The 22,839-nt window shown below is 39.5% G+C and overlaps 1 protein-coding gene across 1 annotated transcript in view; it reads right to left on the bottom strand.

Moving 5' to 3' along the window:
• Wee2 (WEE2 oocyte meiosis inhibiting kinase) overlaps positions 1-21,607 on the bottom strand; it is a 26,734-nt gene extending 5,127 nt beyond the window's left edge. Inside the window, exons 1-10 of the mRNA XM_090332414.1 lie at positions 21,487-21,607; positions 21,116-21,309; positions 14,988-15,181; positions 12,441-12,492; positions 9,350-9,522; positions 8,002-8,123; positions 5,750-5,896; positions 4,103-4,210; positions 2,899-2,984; positions 432-602 (exon numbers count right to left, since the gene is read on the bottom strand). Coding sequence (XP_090188540.1) covers positions 432-602; positions 2,899-2,984; positions 4,103-4,210; positions 5,750-5,896; positions 8,002-8,123; positions 9,350-9,522; positions 12,441-12,492; positions 14,988-15,181; positions 21,116-21,309; positions 21,487-21,607 — 1,368 coding nt within the window. The remainder of the gene's footprint in view (positions 1-431; positions 603-2,898; positions 2,985-4,102; positions 4,211-5,749; positions 5,897-8,001; positions 8,124-9,349; positions 9,523-12,440; positions 12,493-14,987; positions 15,182-21,115; positions 21,310-21,486) is intronic.
• Between the last annotated feature and the right edge of the window lie 1,232 nt (positions 21,608-22,839).

Here is a 22,839-nt window from a genome sequence, read left to right as displayed (position 1 = left end):
ATACACTTGGAATAATCTTTTATTAATACCATTGCTGCCATTAACAATAATTAAAACCCAGAGTAGGAGGGAAATGGCCCAGTTTGGTTTTAGTTAACCAATTATTCACGGAATACAGAGTCCTATGACTTCTCTGAGTCTTGAGTTTCCTCTGCTTCCTTTCCTGGTTTCTTCTGCAACAATGAGGTGCCATTTTCACAATATTATAAAGAAAGAGAAAATATTGATAACAGAATCTTGGACAGTAGATGTCACTCCTATTGCCTTGCGAAGTTTTCAGCCTGTCCTGTATCTTTCCTGAACTTTTGGAGATCTCCCTTCCTCTGTTAATGGCACTACCAAATTTTCCATTTTTTCCTGCCACCCACCATTTGTCATTGCACCATAAAATCAAGCCGTTTCCTCTGTCTTCCTCTCGTTCTAGATCATACCTTGAGCAGGTGGTAGAAGTCTCCTGAGAGGGCCTGCTGGATGCTGGGAAGGTGGCCCCTGCGGACATGGTGCCAGTCTTCACCATTGGCCGGCAGTGACTGCGCTCCAGCAGCTACTGCTATGGTTAATCCCAAGGAAAAGATGTCTGCTTTGGGGAGGTGGTGATAATCCTGCCAAACAGAAGACAGGAAGGTCAGTTTGACAAGGGTAGAGAGTTAAGACTAAGATACACAACTATTAGTAGAGATTTGGTTGAGCGCCTACGAGCTTTGAATGCAATGGGACAGTGACATTTATCGTTGTTGGTGGCCTATTTCTAACAAGACAGAGGAAAGAGAAACCCAAATTATTAACACTGCTGTGCCCTAATGGGCCCAAGACAAACTCAGTACCCTTTTGTTGGGTCACACATAAGGAAGCCTGGCACATAAATTATCTGATCATGGAAAATAAAGGCTCATTTGTTTGTTTTTTTCCTAATTATCACCCAGGGAGAAGTTATGACCCTCCTAGGTCAAATTCAACAGGCATCTTAGAAAATAGTCAGTTGGGCACCGGTGACTCACACCTGTAATCTAGCTACTCAGGAGACTGAGATCTGAGGATCACAGTTTAAAGCCAGCCAGGTAACAAGCTGGTGAGACTCTTATGTCCAATTAACACCAGAAAACTGGAAGTGGTGCTGTGGCTCAATGTGGTAGAGTGCTAGCTTTGAGCTGAAGAGCTCAGGGACAACACATAGGCCCAGGGTTCAAGCCCTGTGACTAACAAAAATGAAAGAAAGAAAGAAAGAAAGAAAGAAAGAAAGAAAGAAAGAAAGAAAGAAAGAAAGAAAGAAAGAAAGGAAGGAAGGAAGGAAGGAAGGAAGGAAGGAAGGAAATAGAGACCCAAGGTCATTTTAGTGAGGAGAGCTGATGGTACTATCAGGATTATGGCATGATAAAGATATATTCTGCTGAGGCCAGGAGTTGGCCTAGTGGTAGAGTGCTTGCCTAGCATGCATGAAGACCCAGGTTCGATTCCTTGGTACCACATACATAGAAAAAAGCCAGAGTGGTGCTGAGGCTCAAGTGGTAGAGCTCTAGCTTTGAGAAAGTCCAAGGACAGCGCTCAGGCCCTGAGCTCAAGCCCAGGACTGGCAAAAAAAAAAAAAGATATATTCTGCTGATATGAACACAATAGCAACTCCCTCCTAATATTCAAATCTGTGTGACTACAAATTATCACAGAACTAGGAACACTAAAGGACCTCCAGAAACAATACTAGAATACTGGCTGGTCCTTGATACAGTCAGCTTGGCCATTTGAATGCCTTTTGAATGTTTGTTTTTTACCTTTGGTTTCCATTCCAAATGGAAAAAAAATACAATATATTTCAATGAAATATATATATATATATTATTCTTTCCTTTACTGTTTCAAGCCTCCATTTGAGAATCAATAGATTGGAAGTGTCTGTGATCTCAGCACTTAGGAGCCTGGAGCCTCTCATAATCAGTTCAAGGCCAACCTGGGCCACACAGATCACATCTCAGAACATTTAACATTTTAATAGTTACTTCTTTTGTATCAGTCCTAGGGCTTGAACTCAGGGCCTGAGCGCTGTCCTTGGGATTTCTCATGAGCTACATGAGCCACAGGAGCCACAGCACCACTTCCGGGTTTTTCTTTGTATTTTGTACCAAGGAATCAAACCTGGGGCTTCGTACATGAAAGGCAAGCACTTTACCACTTAAAACTCCAGATTAAATGAGAAATGTGCAGATAGCTTCTGTAAAAATAGTGTAGAATACTCTTTCTTTTATTCCTGACAATAAATGTGTTCTAATATATGTAATGAAAATTATATTTGTGGGCTAAGAGTTTGGCCTAATGGTAGAGTGCCTGCCTAGCATGCACAAAGACCCAGGTTGGATTCCTTGGTACCACATACATAGAGAAAAGCTGGAAAGGGTGCTATGGCTCAAGCGGTAGAGTGCTAGCTTTGAGAAAGCCCAAGGACAGTGCTCAGGCCCCCAGTTCAAGCCCAAAGACTGGCAAAAAAAATTATATTTGTGCTCAATTTCTAATAATAACCTCTTGAAGTGAAACAGAGGCCAAACATGTAATTAGATGTTTGAATTAATGAGTAGCTTTTGGAGCTGTCAAGCTCTTTCACTATAAACATGCTAGCAGAAAATTTTTCCACTTTCTCAATATTACTTTCAGAACACCAAGTAAAATCTATGAATTAACTGTAAAAAAAAAAGTTTTACATTTTAAAAGCATAGGAAAGATTAAGGACCTCTGTCTCAAGAAAGAAACCAGGGCAAAGAGCAAGAACTTGTCTGGAAAATAAAGTAAAACAAAAGGGGCTTAAGATAGGGCTTAAATGGTAAGTCTCTTGCTTCAAGCAGGAGGCCCTGAGTTCACAATCTAAAACATAAATAACTAAAATCCAATATTGTCCATTTCTTTAATCGATACCTCTTGTAAAATCTCATTAGCCAGGAAGCAGATATCTCCTTCTTCCACTTTTGGTTTGCTTATGGATGTCACATGACCCAGATCACCTGAAAAAAAAAAAAGAAAAAGAAATAGAAATAGAGGTCTTCAAGTGCTTCAGCTGGCTAACGCCTGTAATCCTAGCTACTCACATGGCTGAGATCTGAGGATCATGGTTCAATATTTACCTTGAGAAGGAAAGTCTTTGAGAATTTATCTCCAGTTTACCACCAGAAAACCAGAAGTGGAGCTGTAGCTCAGTGGTAGAATACTAGCCTTGATCAAAGGAACTCAGGAACAGTGTCCAGGCCCTGAGTACAAGCCCCATGACTAATACATATGAGTTTCAGTAACTTCATATACATGCACAAAAGCAGAACAAGGAAACTTGCTAAATATTGTTTTTAAAAGGAAGGAGAGAGAGAGAGAGGAATAGAGGGGGCGAATTTGGTCAGAGTATATTATATGCATGTATAGAAAAATCACAAACTCCTTTTTACGATTAATATATAGTAATAAAAAAGAAGGGGAGCTGGGCACCGTGGCTCACACCTGTAATCCTAGCTACTCGGGAGGCTGAGATTTGAGGGTCTCGGTTCAAAGCCAGCCCAGGCACTAAAGTCCATGAGATATCTCCAAGTAACCACTGGAAGTGGCGCTATTGCTCAAAGGGTAGGGCAGTAGCCTTGAGCTGAAGAATTCAGAGATGGAGCCCAGGTCCAGAGTTCAAACCCCACGACCAATAGAACAAAAAAAAAAAGGAGAAATGTGCAGGCACTGGTGGAACACAATTGTAATTCTACTATTTGGGAGGCAGAGATTAGAAGGACTATAGGTCTTGGCCAGCTCAGGCAAAAATGTTCATGAGACCCACATCTGAACAGAAAATGCTGGGCCCGGTGGTATCCTGTCATTCCAGATATCCTGAAGCATAATTAGGAGGAGTGGGAGCTAAGCTAACCCAGGCAAAAAGCAAGACCCTATCTCAAAAGTAACTCAAGTAAAATATGGCTCAAGCAATAGAGAACCTACCTGCCTAGCAAGTGTACTGTCCTCATGTCAAATTCTAGTATGGGAGAAACGAGAAACTGAGAAATAAATCTCTATTGGAACTGGAACAAATGGCATTATCAGTATAGGGTTTATAGGATAATCAAATACTAATAGGGAAACAAGGCAGACTCACCAATTTTATATATCACGCTGGCAGATGAAAACCAATCAGCCTCATTTTCAACCTCTTCTGGGCCTTCACAAGAGTCATTTTGCATATTATAACAAATGAAAATATTACCTGAAAAAATAAAAAGTAGGCAAGCATAATAATTCCTGAGCTTTTATCCCCCAAAGATTTACTATTCCCTTCTGGATTTGACATTTCAGGATTGTAAAATACCCTCCATGCCTGTCATCACAACCTGAGAGGCTAAGGCAGGAGAACCGTGACCTCTCTCCTTTTGTGTGATGGTTGTCGCAAGACTCCAACCTTTATTTCTCCCATGAAATTTCTCCTCTCACACCAGAGCAGCAGTGGTTGGTAGCACCTGTTCAGACAATGCTGACCTCATGCATTCCCCGTCATAGAAGGAAGCTGGTGGCAGGCTATTATCTCAAAACAAACAAAATCCATAAAACACTAACAACTTGTCCATGCATTTTGCAGAAAAGGATGATAGAGTCATTTTCACACACACACTTTGATGAGTGAATTAAAATATGTAGTGTTGCCAGGCTGCTGGAGGCCCATACCTATAATCCTAGATACTCAGGAGGCTGACATGGGAGGGTCACAGTTCGAAGCCAGCCTAGGCAGGAAAGTCTATGAACCTCTTCTCTCCAATCAATCACCAAAAAGAGGAAATGGAGCTGTGCCTCCAATGGTAGAGCAATAACCCTGAGCAAAAAATGTTCAAGGTGGGCCAGGAGTTTGGCCTAGTGGTAAGAGTGCTTGCCTAGTATGCACAAAGGCTGGGGTTCAATTCCATGGTACCATATATATAGAAAAAAGCTGGAAATGGTGCTGTGGCTCCAGTGGTAGAGCTCTAGCCTCGAGAAAGCCCAAGGACAATGTTCAAGCCCCAAGCCCCAAGTTCAAGGGCCAGGACTGGAAAAAAAAAAAAAAAGCTCAAGGATAGTGCCCACACCCAGAGTTTGACTCAGGCTTCAGACACACACACACATTTGCACACACACACAAATGAACCCTGTGTACTAGCTGTAAGTACATTGTTTATTTTCTCATTGTATTATCACTTATCTATGCAGTAAATTTCTATGTTTTATGTAGTAAATTAAGTATCCCTTGTATGGCAGTCTCTCCTTTCTGTCTACTCAGACCAAGGAAGAAATGCCTAAAGCTATTTTAGTATAGACAAACGGGAGAAAGGGATTCTGCTAGCAAATACAACTTGTTTTTATTCTAGTGCTAGACAAGTTCTCTCTCACTTGAACCATACCCTCGATCTTTTTTTTAATTTTAACTTTTTCAAGTAGTCTCTCCTAATTTTGCCTGGGTAAGCCTTAACTGCAGTCTTCTTACCAATGGCCTCCTACCATAGCTGCAAGCACAAGCACACTGTCACACCCAGCTAATTGGTCGAGATAGGGATCTCACTTGCTTCTCCTCCTGTCCCCTCCCCCCCCCCCCCCCCCCCCGCTGGCTTTGAAATGAGATTTTCCAAATTCCCCCAATGTCAGTCTCTTGAGTAGCTGGGATTACAAATATACACCACTATTCCCAGTCTATATTTTGACACTTGATAGACATGTGGGCACAGAAGATGATGTGAAAAGGACAATATATTGTAGGAAAAACAGGAGAGACCATACTGACTAGGTTTGATGTCCATGTGTGCCATGCCGGCATTGTGGATATACTTGAGCCCCAGGGAAATCTGAAGAAGCATGTCCTTGAGTTTGGGTTCTTGAAAATGATTGCCAGACTTGACATTTTTAGATATAGCAGCTTGCAAGCTCCCACCTAGGGAAAAACAACAGAAAATAACCCCACAGAATATAAAGGAAGGTACTTCAGCATTGCAGTGAACCCATGATCATGAATTTGTGATCATTTTTCCTGATAATTAATGGAAGCAATCATGCTATCTCTTTGAAATTCTTGAAATGTTTATATTACCCTTGAATCAGGTTGAAATCAGCTTTATTTGATTAATTTTTGTTATTTAATATTGTCTGTGTTATCAGTAAAAAGTCATGAAAATAAAACCATGTTTCCTTGTAGAAATAGAAAAAGGATAAGAAATCTCAGATTTCCATAAAAGGGAATTAGGAAGAGACCAGGAAGAATCAAGCTCTCAGTCATAAGTATATAGAAAGGATCTATTCTGTTAAAAAAAAAAAAAAGGATTTGTGGTGAATTTATGAGAGGAGTTCCACAAAGACCATAGGTAAGGCTAAGAAGAAATCTGTCTATGAGGAAACATAGGAGTCATACCAATTATTATTCTATGGCCCCTGTATCCATGTTCTAGCACTTCACAATATTATTTACTTCCTACTTATTATTATATGACTGAATAAGTCTTTAACACTACTCACTGCTCTTAAATGTCAGGCTAGATTTATAACTTCTGAGCCATCTGGTGGTTACTGAAATTACTGGAAGCTGCTCTCATGAAAAAACTTGGAATAGATGGGGGTTGGTGGTAGAGAGAAATGTGGTTTTCAAATATTACTATGGCCAAAATATTGCTTGCCAGTCATAATAATAATTGAATAGCTTTCTATTCAATTTGCAGCAGTTTTCCGCTGAGCATTCTTATGAAAGATATTTCCAAGGCTAATGCCATGTAATTGCTATCATGTCAACCTCTTAACTGTCAAATAGATGTTGTCAAAGGCAACTCTTTATGATCCAAGTAGCATACACACATATGTGCATGTACACATACACACATACACACATACACATACACACACACACACACACACAATCTATTCCTACTTACTATGTATGTGTGGTCCCGAAGGATGAAGAATACAGCTGAAATCACCAAGTTTGGGCCCATGTCCTTATGCTGATGAGAACATTAAGGCTCAAAGGTGAGAAAGGTAGGAATGATCTACTAGAAAGTTAGTCAATAATTGTATCACAAACCTCATCATGATAAAGAAAATTTCGAGTGAAGAAAAAGGTCAGGGAGCATGCAGCCAAAACTTCAATGTATATTCTACAACATTCGGGAAAGTGAAGGAAGGGGTAGGTTGAAAAGAATGAGTGAGAATGTTGAAAGGGATGACATAGATGACACATTCCTTCATCAACTGTTTTGTTGAATGACAACTCATTTTACTACCTTTAAGTAGTTGTACAAAGATTTTTAATTTTTTAAAAATGATACATCATTTTATTGGTAACAAGACCTATAATAAACTCAATTCAGTATAGAACTTAACATTTTCTTTTTCCATATATTTTTATTGTAATTAATAGAAGGGTTACATTATATTCACCAGATAGAAGGTGCATTACTTCACAAACATTGATACCCTTTCTCATGTCATGGTCCCCATTTCCCTCCCCTCCCCCATCTTGATTTCCCCCTTCCCTATCCTATTTCAAATAACCAATTAAGCATATATAAAATACATCAGATAACAAGGTGAAATATTGTAGCAATATGAGATAACCAAGGGACAGCAAAAGGATGAGATATATAACATAGTACATTAAGGATACCAATCACTCATTATATGGCTTTTGTTTCTATATCCTGGAGGTCCTCACATTTAGCATCATACTATATGGCCTTATGTATCTAAATTTTGTTCTGTTGTGAATCTCTGCTAGGACAGCCCAAGGTTTCTACTGATTATGACAAATGAGGGAAACCATTGAGCCAGATACAGTAACAATATTGATTAACCACAATGGCAACAATGAGAAAGAGAAATAACATAGTACATTAAGAACAACAATCACTCAAGATAAAGCTCTTGTTTCCATATCCTGAAGATCCTTTCAGTCTCATCCTATATGACCTTATGTATCTAGGTTTTGCACTATTGTACTCCTCTGCTAGGAGCGTCCTAGATGTTCATGTACATCTTTATGCACATGCTTACCATTGCAATATTCATTCTGGATGATCACATGATCGTCTTCTGTCCAGGAAGAATAGTAACGTACCACGTGGGGGTGATGCCCAAGCACGGCGTGTGCGTAGACTTCATGCAAATCCACATTCCTAAGAGATACCGAAAATCCCATGGACCAAGATAATGCACATAAACAATTCCAGAACATTTATCAGGTACTGATGGCTGCATTTTATTCAATCATCCTAGCTACATGGTAAGAGACCGTGAAGTCTTCAGAAATTAAATGACTGGTCCAAAGTCAAGATCACGGTAAGCCCAAGAAAAACCCTGATCAGCCTCGTACAAAACTCATTAAATTTAGGGTGCTTGTTGATTTTTTTTGCCAGTCCTGGGCCTTGAACTCAGGGCCTGGGCACTGTCCTTGGGCCTTCTCAAGGCTAGAGCTCTACCACTTGAGCCACAGCACCATTTCTGGCTTTTTTCTGTATAAGTAGTACCGAGGAATCAAATCCAGGTCTTCATGCATGCAAGGCAAGCACTCTACCAGTAGGCCACTAGGCTAAACTCCCAGCCTGGTGCTTACTGTTTTGATAGCAACATGCTTAAGAAATTTTAGTTTTCACTGTATCACACAATGAAAATTTTAATGGGCTTAACAAGAAGGCCATCAGACACTTGATTATGATCTTGTGATAAGCCCCTACTTTCTCTATAAAAGCTAGTCATTAGAATCAATATAAAACTCCGACAATGCAAAATAGTCTCAGGGCAGAGATACTTTGGGGAGAGAGATTCATTATACAGTAACAAATTGCAATACAAGAAAAACAAACTGTAGTCTGTGAGGAGTTTCAGAGTAAAAATGGAAGCTTGTAATTTTAAATTCCGCATAGTATTAGATTCACCAAGTTCCTAGAAAGCATTGGCTAAACGTTTTCCTAATCATCAAAGGAAGAATTTTTGAACAATTAGTTCTAGGGTTGAACTATAAACTTTGGTTTAATAATTTTCCCTTGCTTACAGTTTCTCAGCCTTGACTATTGAGTACACTATTGGTACAAATAGAGATAAACCAATGAGTTAGCTGTAACTTCCTATTTGGCAGTATTTCTGATGAACTAAAAAGCCAATGGAAAAAGGCCAATGGATCATCCCATAAATATTCTCATTAAGCAACAACAACAAAGCAAAACAGGAGTCCCAGTAACAGAAAGTAAAAGCCAAGAGATCCAGAACATGACCGGAAACGATCATTAACAAAGTAACAAGTGGCATATTTTTAACATGACAAGTGCTACCATTCTAAATGCTTTGATAAGAAACAGCTCTCTGAATCCAATATGTACTTCTAGTATACATCAAAGGCACTCACTCATTTGATAATCCTGAAAAGGTTCTTGTTGAGTACTTGATTGCATAAACACACCCATCCAGCCTCTTGATGCACTTGTAGACTGTGCCAAAAGCTCCAACCCCAAGTTGTTCTACCTCCAAGAATTCCTTTTCATATCGGGAGGCCATGTTAATTTCTTCTAGAAGACTTTTCTAAAATATTTTAATAAAAAGAATATCTCTTCTTGACATGGTACGAGCAATGGAATGCATTCTATTACACTTCTAAACTGCTCTGGATTTTTCAAAAGTATTTCTGAGGAGAAGGCAACAGATTCTATTTGGGTTGAAATAAACCGTAGTAACTACTCACCAATCACTGGCCTTATCCTCGGTAGTAATGTTCCGTACAACTTGCACTGACCTTTCATATACCCTTAGACATTTGTTTCTCTGATCTAGTTCATACTACTTTTCTGTGTGTTTTAACAGGGAACATATCGAATCCAGAGCTCTTATTACCTTAAACTGAAGGAATCACAGGAAATGGAGTAGAGCATATTTAAAACAAAAACAGATCCTTTGACACCTTTCTTCACATTTGCAGTCTAAATGCTAAAAATTTTCATCTCAAGTTGAACAAAAGTTTGCTGTGACTTCTCCCCCATCCTTTCCCTCAAAAGAGTCAATTTGAAAAAAAAATCCAAATAATTAGACTTGACTGCGCCAGTCAGGTATAGTAAACATACCCCTTACCAGAAAACTAGTAACATCTCTCACTTGCCAGCTAGTAAATAATCTCAAGAAAACATTGAACACTTTTCCCATCTGTAACATGAAAATGTTAGTTCACAGTTTTAAAGAGTGGATGAGAATATACAATATTGTATTATATACTGTATAAAATGTATCTCATAGTATAATACCCTACAAAATGAGAAACTTTTAGTAAACCCTCCATAACTTTAGGTGAATCCTAATCCAAGGCAATTTATCTTCTCCCAAAGTCATCTATTCCTATGGTATTCCAGTTGGCAAGGATTTTTATCTTCTAACATTATTAGGTTAAAAACTACATTCTTGAAGTGGCACTGTGGTAAGGCAGTAGCCTTAAGCGGAAGAACTCAAGAGACTGCACCCAGACCCAGCAGAATTCAAGTCCCACGACTGACAAAAAAAAAAAAAAAACCCAAAACAAAAAAAAACTCTTGTCTTACTAGCTCATTTTAACATGTAGTTCTAATCTCTATCAGCTTCACCTAGCAAATATCAAGCTCTCTCTCTCTCTCTCCTGCACCTGGATTTTCTACAACTACTAGACGTAATAAGAACTGATTAGACAGGGGCCTGGAGTTTGGCCTAGCAGTAGAGTGCTTGCCTAGCATGTACAAAGACCCAGGTTCAATTCTTCAGTACCACAAACAGAGAAAAAGCCAGAAGTGGTTCTGTGGTTCAAGTAGTAGAACTCTACCCTTGAGAAATCCCAAAGACACTGCTCAGGCCCTGAGTTCAAGACCCAAGACTGGCAAAAAAAAAAAAAAAGAATTGGTTGTGCAAGAGGAGACCATAGAATTTGACACCTAATTGTTTCCTGTGAGAAGATATTGAAAACCCTGTGGGAAGATATTGAAAGCCTTGTATCAGTTGCTCATTGACTGCTAAAGCATCCTCATCTCAGAAGCCAGCTCAGCATCCTACCTCACACGTGAACTGTTCTACCTTCAGAGCACCGACAATCCCATTCCTTTACCTGGAATCATCTGCATCCACATCTCTCCTACCCATCTTTCTTCCTACAAGAAATATTTTGACCCTCCATAGATATTTTTGTATCTCTCAGTATATAGGTATAGATATATATATATACATACATACACACACCACACACAGATACATACAAACATACACATTCTATAGTTTTGTGTTTATGCCTATGTTGCTTTGAAATTTCAAAGACATGAGTTCTTGGACGGTGATTTTCCTATACTTTTTCCCCAAATACCATAGTTGGCATATGTTTCATAAATATTTTTGGTATTTGTCTGAAGCCCAGACACAACATGTAAAATGAGATAGAAATAAGTTATAAGGCTAAAATAGCAAAAGCATAAATCATAAGCATTTGCATGAGAAAAAAATCTCTGTGCCCATCACTTTCTTTCTCTCCAATGGTTGAGAGCCAAGTGCTGATGTTTAAAAATACTAACTTGTTGAAACAAGTAAGAGTAAAACTGCTTTAAAACTTCAGGAATTATCAGGACAATAGCACACTAAGTTTCCATCATTCAAAGACATTGAAATGATGGTACCACCTAATTTTATGATCAATATGTAATAGATTGTTGCAATCATTCAACATATAAAATTCTGCCTCTTTTGCACATTGCATATTGAACAGAGGCATATTTTATGCATTGTAGACATCTTAGTGACAATTTAAAAAGTCTAATGACTTAAAATTATAATTAACCATGCTTCTATTATTGGTCATATAGCAACATGCTTTATTATTTTTGCTACCACAATTAAGATGTAATAATACTGGGATCAATACTTACATTAGTATTTTGTTAGACTTGATTGGCAGAAGAGGTTTGCCAAAAGAAAGACTATACACATTATAAAATGAATATATATGGACATCTTTTTAGGGGCTAATTATGTGACATCTAAATCTCTAGGTGTATAACATTTTTTTCCATTGAATTTTTCCATCTGGAAACCAAAATTATCTTGATTTTCTCTAAAATTTCTTTAGCCTATGTGTATAGCCATTTCCTCACATCAAAAGAGGAGCACAGGCCTTTAATTTTAAAACATTCAAAGATAATATTTTAGCAATATATAGCAGATTTTGCTTGTCAAAGTAACAACTAAGAAGTCAAAGTCTGACTGGAGTCCAGATGAGTTTAGCTGCAATGCACTGAAATGTGGGTTTGTGTGGTGGGGAAAGTAGGAGGGAGAAGAAAGATTAGGATAGAGACATAGAAAAGCAGCAAAGGGTAAGAGAGGAGTATGTAAGCAGCAGCAGGAGGGGATGCAACAAGGGGAACTGAGAAGATGAGAGAGGTGGGAGAGAGAACAGAATGAAATTTGTAATTGTGACATCTATGTGAAAGGACCACACTCACCTTGGCAGGCTGTCCTTGTTCTACTTTGCCTTCCTCTGTACTGGTTCCCTCACTAGAAGGTGAATAAGAATAAAGTTTTGTCAATATATTGTTGATACATGTCCTTATCCTGGCACTGTACTAGGTTCTGTGGTTTCAAGAATACCTAAAACAATATCATCCCCTCTTCAATTTATCTTTGGGGGTAGAGATGGCTAGGAGATTTCAATATAAGAACCTAGACAGGATAAGAACAAGTCATCACATAATACCAAGGACAGCCCCCAGTTATGTCAGTAGAGAGCCTGTAAAAGCAAAGATGCCAAAAAGCAGTGGAAGCTAACTAGGGAGAAAGAGTAACACAATGTCATACATTGTTGTAATCATTAAGCACATAAAATTCTGCCTCTTTTGCATAGTGCCTATTGAACAGAGGCATGTTTTCACACATTGTAAATATCTTAGTGACACTTAGTAGTCTAATGTCTTAAACAGAATGTAGATAGCCACATGCTAAGAACTGGAAACAAGGGAGAGCATGGAACATACCTGAGACGTACCTGAAACTGTAAATGAGCATTAGCCTCTCGAAGGCCCAAAGAGGTTCACTCACTCTAGGTTACACAATTAGTAAATAATTATATTAATTAAGTAAGCCAGAGCTAAAGCAACACTTTTACATGAGTTCCCTCATTTGTGGCAGCTAGAATGTGCCTCTAAATCTATAAGTAAACACACTGGGTCATATCCAAGTGGTTGTAAATGAACTAAATGAAGTATAATAGGCTCTATGGAGAATGTAAATAGTATAACTCTTTAGAAAGACTAAGTCAAAGCCCAATAAAATAAGTATCAGGAAATGAGTACTTGCAAAATGGAGGGTAGGGCACAAGGGGAAAAGGTTAGAAGAATGAACAGAAGAAGGGATCGTAATGCAGGCAAGAATGCATCACATATACAACAGAATTGAGAAAAATAAAGACAAAGAAGGGATGACACAGATGAAGACGCACCACATACATAAATTACTTTGCTAAATGGTCAAAACAACTCAATACATAACCTAAGAATTAAGAAGACTGAGGGAAGGAGGGGAGTGGGAGGTGGGAGTGTGGGAAGGGGAGACATTGATCAAGAGTCATTGTAATCATAATCTGCTCTGTCGCATGGCAACTCCTCTGTACAACTACCTAAAGAAAATAATAATATTCAAAAATTAAATTATAAAAGAAATCATAATACACTTCTCAGGCAAGTTGAATCTTCTGCCCATTTTGTGAAGGATAAAATTGAGTCTCAAATAAATGATATGGGTTGTTCACATTCACTAATTTAAAAAAAAATGATCAAATTAATTGCTTGTAAAGAAATAACATCAGACCCCAAAGCACTGGCACATAACACTCTTTCCAATACCTATATCCCCTAGAACCTAGCTTTCAACTCCATTCACAGACTGTAAGTAGAGCAGACACAAAGCCCCAAGCTGCTCTTCATTTGCATTTGCATTTGCATGAGTGGTTGTAGTCCAGATCTGATTGGCCAACTCAAGTTCTCTTTTACACAGGACACATTATAGAAATTAACTGATACCTATGTGTGACTTAAATCCTATATGCTGATCCTTCAAAAAAATGGCAACACAACAAGGGAGAAAAGTGCAATTCACTCAAGTGATATTACTCAAGTATGTATGAGTGCTGTGCCTGCTGGCTTTGGGGAAAGGTGGAGTCACCGATCAAGAACTACAGCCAGTAAGATTCTTGGTAGCCACCGTAAACTGGGTATTCAGGAGACAAAGCTGAGAATTCAGGCTTCCAGATTCAAAAACACATCAGCACTGATTCCTACATGACACATCAAAACAACATGATACATTAAATATTCTTCAAAATTTGGGCTGTTATCTTTGCATTTATTTCACTGGGTGCCTACCAACACAAATGGCTGCCCCAGTTGGGGCATTCTAAAAAAAAAAATCCATTCTATAAAAAAAAAATGTAATGAAGGAACACAGTAACGTCTCTGAGTAACATCCACGATCTTAATTGAGCCATTCCACCATGCTGTGACTTTTATGCAACAGTGCAGTGTAGCTTTCCATTTTTTTCCAGCTCTTATGAAACTATCACTAGCTTTCCTTTATCAGTCTCTTATCACCTGCAGAGAAATTCAAGTACTTTCTCTTCATTACTCTTTGCCAGACACATAGCTAGACTAGAAGCAACAATGGGTTGTTTGAAATATGAACTATGCCTTGCTTTCAGCTAGTCTCGTTTTAAGCAAAGGAGACTTTTGAATGTGATTCTTTAGCTCATCCACCTCCTACCTGAAGTGAGAGTTGTACTGCTTACACTGTTCTACCTTACAGAGAAGCCATCTGAAGTACACATCAGAATAAGAAAGAAAATGGCAAGGTCCCTGTAACTAAGTACTGATACTTAGTGAAAGTGGCCACATAAATACTGGTTCATGCAAACACAGTTCTTATTCCTAACCATACTTGAGTGTTTTCTTCTTACCACTTGATCATAGGAATTCTTAAAAATAAGACAATTGTGATCTTACAGATCTCCTCGGATTTTCCTCTTGCCTTTTGATTGATAGATTAATTTTCTATAGGACTCTGGGGTGAATGGGTTGACATTGACCAGAGACCATGAGGACTTCTCATCCATGGATGGAGCAGGTGTGCTCAGATGTTTAGAGCTTCCAAAGGTAAACCTTCCCACTGAAGAAATCACTGGTTTTTTCAACAAACCCTGAATGAGGAAGAAAGGCAAATAAGATTAGTTTGTGAAAGCTCTCTGTCTATTAAATACAAAAGAAGGTTATTGTTGAAAAAGTCTTGAAAGATTATCTGGTTTGGGGTAAAACAGTTGTTTGGGGTAAAACAGATGTATTGTATTGGATATTTTTAATATTTTTAAATGCAGAAACCCAGACTCTCGTCTGTAAATATTCTGATTCTTGGAGTCAACACATGAATTTATTTGTTGAATTCCACCCTTAATCTTAGACAGTCCTAGTCCTAACTTCAGTTTTTAAAGATAAGGACACTGAAGTCTTATGTACAATACTTACTCTTTACATTCTCATAGATCAAACTGACACCCTCAATATACCTACAGCTCAAAAAATTGAATGGCTCAAAAACAAACCATCCCATTAAAAGGTTGGCCTAAGGGCCGGGAGTTTGGCCTAGTGGTTAAAGTGCTTGCCTAGCATGCACAAAGACCCGGGTTCGAGTCCTTGGTACCACATACATACAAAAAAAGAGAGACTTCTCTGAAGAGGAAATAAGAATGGCCTATAGACACATGAAGAAATGCTTGACATCTCTGGCCATAAAAGAAATGAATATTAAAACAATGTTGAGGGGGCCGGGAGTTTGGCCTAGTGGTTAAAGGGCTTGCCTAGCATGCATAAAGACCCGGGTTTGATTCCTCGGCACCACATGCATAGAAAAAAGCCAGAAATGGTGCTGAGGCTCGAGTGGTAGAGCTCTAGCCTTGAGAAAGTCCAAGGACAGTGCTCAGGCCCTGAGCTCAAGCCCAGGACTGGAAAGAAAAAAAAAACAAAAAAAACAATGTTGAGATTTCACCTCACTCCAGAATGGCCATGATCAAGAAATCTAATAACAGATGCTGGTGGGGATGTGGCCAGGAGGGATTGCTACTACACTGTTGGTGGGAGTGCAAACTCGTTCAACCACTATGGAAATCAGTATGGTGGTTCCTGAAAAAACTAAACACAGGGCTCACCTATGACCCAGCAATCCCACTCCTTGGCATTTACCCAAATGTCCAGAAACAAGGATATACTAAAGCCACTAGCACAAAGATGTTCATTACAGCATTATTTACCATAGCTAAGATATAGAACCAACCCAAACGCCCCTCAGTAGATGATTGGATCAAGAAGATGTGGTACTTATACACAATGGAATTAGAATTCCATCTGAAAGAATGACATTGCCCCATTTGTAAGAAAATGGAAAGACTTGGAAAAAATCATATCAAATGAAGTAAGCCAGACCCAAAGGAACATAGGCTCAATGGTTTCCCTCATTTGTAATAATTAGTACACATCTAGGACTCCCCTAGCAGAGGATTACAATAGCTCAAAACTTAGGTACATAAGGTCATATAGGATGAAACTTAAATGAAAGGATCTCTAGGATATGGAAACAAGAGCTTTATCTTGTGTGATTGTTGTTCTTAATGTACTGTTATTTCTCTTCTCTTTTGTTGCCCTTTAGTTAATCTCATTGTTACAGTATCTGACTTTGTTACCTGTTTTACTGTATATGCGTTTATTTGTTTATTTCAAATAGGGAAGAGGAGGGAAAACAAGATGATTGGGAGGGGGTAGGAGAGGGAAATGGGGACAAAAACATGAGAAGGGGTATCAATGTGTGAGAGGTGATGCACCTACTACCTGACGAATGTAATTGTAACCCCTATATATATTATCCCTACAATAAAATAAAGAAATACGTGGTCTATTAATTTTCAATTAACCAATGTCAAAAGTAATTACATTGTAAGGGAAATTTTTAATGAATTAAACACAAAAAGGAAGTCCCCAATTTTACTTAAAATACAGTATTAAATGAGAAGCACTTAATAAAGTAAAATAAAGAGATTTAACGTGGTACTCTAAAATAATCCATTAAGATTTCAGAACTTTGCAATAGCTATAACCAACTACCAATAAACAGAGGAACGTGAAAGACCTGCTCCTCTAGGTGTAGTACAGACAGAAGGCGTAGGCCTACACCTAACCAGAGCCAACAAGTAAGATCAAAGACAGAATTGCATCAAGCCTAAGTGCCTGGGCTGGAAGAAGATCTGGATTCTGGACTTGCAAGCACATAGCAGAACACATGAGCCATGGTGGAATCTCATGTACACTCTTAGACTATAGCATCTTCATGGTCTTTGCCTACACTTTCCTCATTGTAGAAGAAGCAGCCAGACTTGAATCAGTAAAAAATCTGACAATACAAGGAATGACTAATGGATTTATCAATAAAGTTTCAATGAATGATTTCTGTAATGAGAAATGAAGCAGCTACAGACTACCCAAATAACTCATGTAAGTGAAGAAAAAATTATCACTGTCAAATTCAAGGATTTTTGCAAGGGTCTTGCAATATATCATAGAATCTGTAGGGGACTATATTCCAAGCCTTCGCCAACAAACATGATTTTCCAGTGTCATAAGGACTGAATATTGGCTCAAGATAAACAAAACTATATTACATGATATTTCTCAATTATCAATATAATTTGAGAAATGGGTTTATATCTAATGCGAAATCATTCCCTAAGAAGGTGCTTTGCAGTGCTGGTTAGCACAGAAAAATTTAAATGTATATAACCATGTGTAGAATATGTCTATAACATATGGAGCAGTGAAGTATACACACTTCGAATTCATTGCCTTGCCATACTTTAAATCTCAGGAAGGCCAGGGAATTATTTTTTTTGTCGTGGGAATAAAGCAAGTTTTCACATCAGAGTACACAGCCTTAGCCTTCTAATCTGGATTTAAGAACAGGAAGTCTATTTGTGCTATTTAGGAGAATACCTGAGAGCAAATCAGATTGAAAAGATCCAGAAAGATAACAAAGAATAAGTATAAATGAACTCCAGAGAGTATAGCTAACCCCACAATGAATATCTCTATATGGATAATGCTGAGATGAAGGCAAACCAAAGGCAATCTTTCAGTCACTTGTAACAAGGTTGATAAAAGAAAAAAACTTCCCAGAAGGGAACCACTTCCATCATAGTCTCTTAGGACTGGGAAAGACCATCTGATGCTTGAATCCTATCTACAATGTTCTAATAGAACATTTTCAAGCTAGTACTCAATGTGTTTAGTCACAGGGACTGTACTATTGTCTCTTGTCCAAGAATGCTTATATTTCTGGGCAGTGCTGTTGGGAAGTCATTTTCATGTAATCTCTGGTTCTGGATCTTGGACAAAGAGGAACTGAGGCAGCACTTCCTTCCTTTGCAGATTTGTCTTCAGCAAACCATTGCAACTCTGATCCAAACTGAATTTTCATAAAGTAAGAGTTTCCCAATTGAATTCCCAGCTTCCTTTCTGAACTTAATTCTTTACCTGTCCTTCAAATGCTGGCATTACCTTACTCGGGCACTCCAGCTATATGACCTTACCCCCCACCACACACACACGGCTTCACCAATTTCCTAAATGCTATCGATATCCAAATGGATCTCTAACTTATTTATTCAACTATCTACATTATCTGCTTTTCTCCAAACCCAGTGTCTTTCCACATCCGTTGTCTCCTGTCTTGATTTAAGGTACCAACCACGCAATCAAGTGACAAGCCTCATTGTAATTTTAGATTTTTCCTTTCCCTACAACTCCCCCGTCATGACAGTTAACTGCTTTCTGAAGATTCTTCAGATTATCCCTGACATGCCTGTGCTAGACAAGGTTCTTTTCTATTCTCAGCAGAACTGCTAACAACACTGTCGTGTCTCCAGTCTCTTTCCTGATCCTCTCCATTCTACACATGAATTAGTTGGGGTTTTTTTCTTTTAAGATCTCTACATAAAATTATTTAATGACGGTGTTACACAACCTCAATAAAACTCCTGATCTACCTCTTGCCTTCTTACTTTGGCCTCATTTCTAGTCATACTAAATAACATGTAGTTTTCTAAGTGTAACAGGCACTTCTCCCTTGAAAATTTTGTAGATGTTTTGGTATTTCCTTTCTTAGGGCTCTCATTTTCCTCTTTGCTTAGAAAATTCCATTTATCCTTTATGATTTTTCTCAAGCACTATTTCCTTTTAAAGACTTCCCTGAGGGCTTATGAGAAAGTCTTAATTCCTAATGTCTCTTCATAATGTTCTACCATTCCTCTTGAATGATCTGAACTTTATTATTTCAGATGTTTGTCTTTATTCATCTTTTTTTTTTTTTTTGCCAGTCCTGGGCTTGGGCTCAGGGCCTGAGCACTGTCCTTGGACTTCTCTCAAGGCTAGAGCTCTACCACTTGAGCCCCTGCACCACTTCTGGCTTTTTTTTTGCTATGTATGTGGGTACCGAGGAATTGAACCCGGGTCTTCGTGCATGCTAGGCAAGCACTCTACCACTAGGCCAAATTCCCGGCCCCTCTTTATTCATCTTGAGGTACTGTTTTTGAAAACAGTAAAGAGGTCATACCCACAGAGGATATGATAATATAGCAAGATGTTGAGTTGTAAACAATAAAATGAATGAAACCTCTATGTTGTGTGTTAAAACCTGTGTTCTCTTACTTGAGCCACACTTTTGGCCTGTTCTCTACTATATATCAGTGCTATACCAACTTTCATTCCCATTCACCTATTTTCTTCGCCTTTCTTGACTTCCCCTCCCTGCCCCCCAGAATCATCAGCCTAGAGAATTTCCACCACTCTTGAAGCATTTATCACAGAACATCTATTGGCATAACTCTTCCTGTTCCCTCTCTGTCCCCTTTCTGCAGTATAAAGTTTTAATGGGTAAAGATTAGGTCTTATGAGCCTTACCCACACAGAATCTCAAAAAGGGTGATCACTTAGATGGTCTTAGAACCACTGAAAACATTGATGAGGTACCTGTGGACATATAATTTTTTTCCAGTCCTAGGGCTTGAACTCGGCCTCCATACTGTCCTCGAGCTTTCTCAAGGCTAGTGCTCTACCACTGGAGACACAACACCACTTCCAGCTTTTTCTATGAATGTGGTATCCAGGAATCGAACCCAGAGCTTCATGTATGCTGGGCAAGCACTCTACCACTAGGCCATACTCCTGGTCTGGACATATACATTTGTGTGTGGTTCATTCAGGCAATTTAGCAACCCCTGTTAAACACAGCATGCATGCACAGCAGGCCCTACAGGGAGCTGCTGACAGGGCCTATCCTGCATGCGGGAGCCCAGATGTTACTTTCATGCTATTAAGTACCTCAAGCTGAGCCAGCAGAGAGCAGAGCTAATACCATCTGAGAGTGCCACAACACCATGGCACCAGAGTCTACTCAAAAGTTAACACTGTTACAACCTTGGCTTGAATCACATCAGTCATATTCTCCATCAGGGAAAAGATAAAGGAGCAGGTAGCTGCTAGCAACATTTTTTACTTGCCATCCTCAGTTTTTCAAGAAATACCAACAAACTGCCTATGTCTAGTGGAAGAGCTTGCACTTGACTTAGCCAGTCAGTGTTCTAGGGAATATAGCAGCTGAGACATACCAACATGTTCAAACACTGAATATTCCCGGTCTTAGGAAACATTAGTAAATAATTACCCTCAAATGCAGTCAGCTGTCATAATGGAAAGAACAATAGATGATGCCCACACATCACATGACTGGCGTGGGCTGCCATTGGCTGAGCTTAACTCTTAGGACCCTGCTTTTCTCATGAGCCCACAGGCAAGGTCCGGATTCCCACATGCCTTTCCAGATGCATCTAGGAACTTTATCTACCCAACACTTACTTATCGGTGGCCCACCAGAGAGTTGCTGGCATTGATGGTTTTGAGAAGGCAAGGGGCAAGACACTTACTTGCTTTCTGGTAGTTTTAAGCTTGCTGTTGTTTCCACTCACATGTGAGTAACTGAAGCCACAGTCACCCCAGGGGCCCTGCCTCTCCCCTTCTCATGCTTTACTCACTTTGACCATGGGCGTATGAGGGCAGCCACTGGACCACGGCTGGCTTCTTCTGCCAGGTCTGACTGGTGTGGCAGGACATTTAGGGAGGTCTGGCCTTCCACTCCGAAGCTTGGAGTCTGGACTTTCTTGGTTGCTGTTCTTAGAGGTGTCATCACCATGGATGACCCAGAGGGGCGACCTGCGAGCCTCCCCCTTCTCTGAGGTCAGGCTTTTGGCCTCCTCCCTCTGTGGTGTTCCCATCTGGCAGGGAGTCCTTGGAGTCTCTGAATCCCCAGCCTCACCTCTCTCTGGGGTCCGGCCTTGGGCCTCCTCCCTGGGTGGTGTTCTCTTCTGGGGGGAGTCCTTGGAGTTTCTGAATCCCCAGCCTCACCTCTCTCGGGTCTGGCCCTGGGCCTCCTCCCTGGGTGGCGTTCTCTTCTGCCCTTGGTGCTCAGTTTCTTCTTCACAAAAGGAAAGGTTCAATTTCTGACTCGGTTTTTTTGCTAATGGATCTGTCATTCATTCCGGTGAGAGGGTTTGAGCAGAGGCAGGGAGGTCTCTGGAACACCTACAGATGTAAGGGAGAAAAAAAAAAAAAAAAAAAAAAAGCACCGAGCCTGCAAGCTCTACAGTGGTAGCCTGTTTTCCTGTTACCGACTAACAGCTGCATCCCACTCTGTGAATCTTCTGCCTTAAGTACCATAAATCCAGAGGCCTCAGCTTATCCTTATTTCCACTCTGAGTTAAGAAAGTTGCTGCCTGGTGTTGGTGACCCCTGCCCTAGCCTTTCAGAAGGCTACAATATGAGGATCTCGGTTCAGAGTCAACCCAGTCAGGAAAGACAGTGAAATTCTTCAATTAACTACCAAAAAAAGGTGGAAGTAGAACTGTGGCTCAAGTGGTAGAGCACCAGCCTTGAGCAAATAAACTCAAGAACACCTAGAAAAAAGTATGTTAAATGAAGGAAGTCAGACACAAACAGTGGTTGCATGGTTTCCCTCATTTGTGGTAGCAAGAATGAGCCTATAAGGCCATAAGTAAACACAGAGTAGGGTGATATGCAAGTGGTTAAAAATGAATTAATCAGAGTATAGTAGACTTTATGAAGAGCATCAGGGGTGTAATTCTGTCAAAAAATTAGGTCACAGTCCAACAAAATATGTACTAGGAATGGGTACTTACAAGGGGTGGAAAGAGGGAAAAGAATAAGAAAAGTAAGGGAAAGGCTGAATCAAAAGGGGGTGAGAATGCTGCCAGGTGACACTGATCAAGATGCATTTTATTCAGGAACAAACAGAAAAACATAAAAATAAAAGTTTTTAAAAGGTCAGGAACAGTGCCAGGCCCCAGGACCGACTGATCAATGAATCCAGCTCATAGACAGAACTTCTGGAATGCCAATAAGACTCCCAGAAACATGTACTACAAAGTTGCTGGGGAGCTAGATAGTCTAATTCCTTCCATTTAACCTACTGGCCAATTTGAGGACAAGCTCATTACAAGAAAGAAATCTTGTGAATTAATGCACCTTCTATCTGGCAAATATCATGTAACCCTCTTATTAATTACAATAAAAAATCATTAAAAAAAGAAAGAAATCTTACTCTTTGATACCTGCCATATAGAAATGTCGTCCTCATGTTCCTTCCTCTCCCTTCCCATCCAGTGACACAACAGGTTACCAGAATTCACCATCACCTGGGTATCATAATGATCATTAAACAAGCCTTAATATATCTTGCCTGAAGTTC

The sequence above is a fragment of the Megascapheus bottae genome, chromosome 5 (genome assembly GCF_031878675.1).
Source record: "Megascapheus bottae isolate mThoBot1 chromosome 5, mThoBot2.hap1, whole genome shotgun sequence".
Taxonomy (NCBI): Eukaryota; Metazoa; Chordata; class Mammalia; order Rodentia; family Geomyidae; genus Megascapheus; species Megascapheus bottae.
This window is presented reverse-complemented; position numbering and strand designations above follow the sequence as displayed.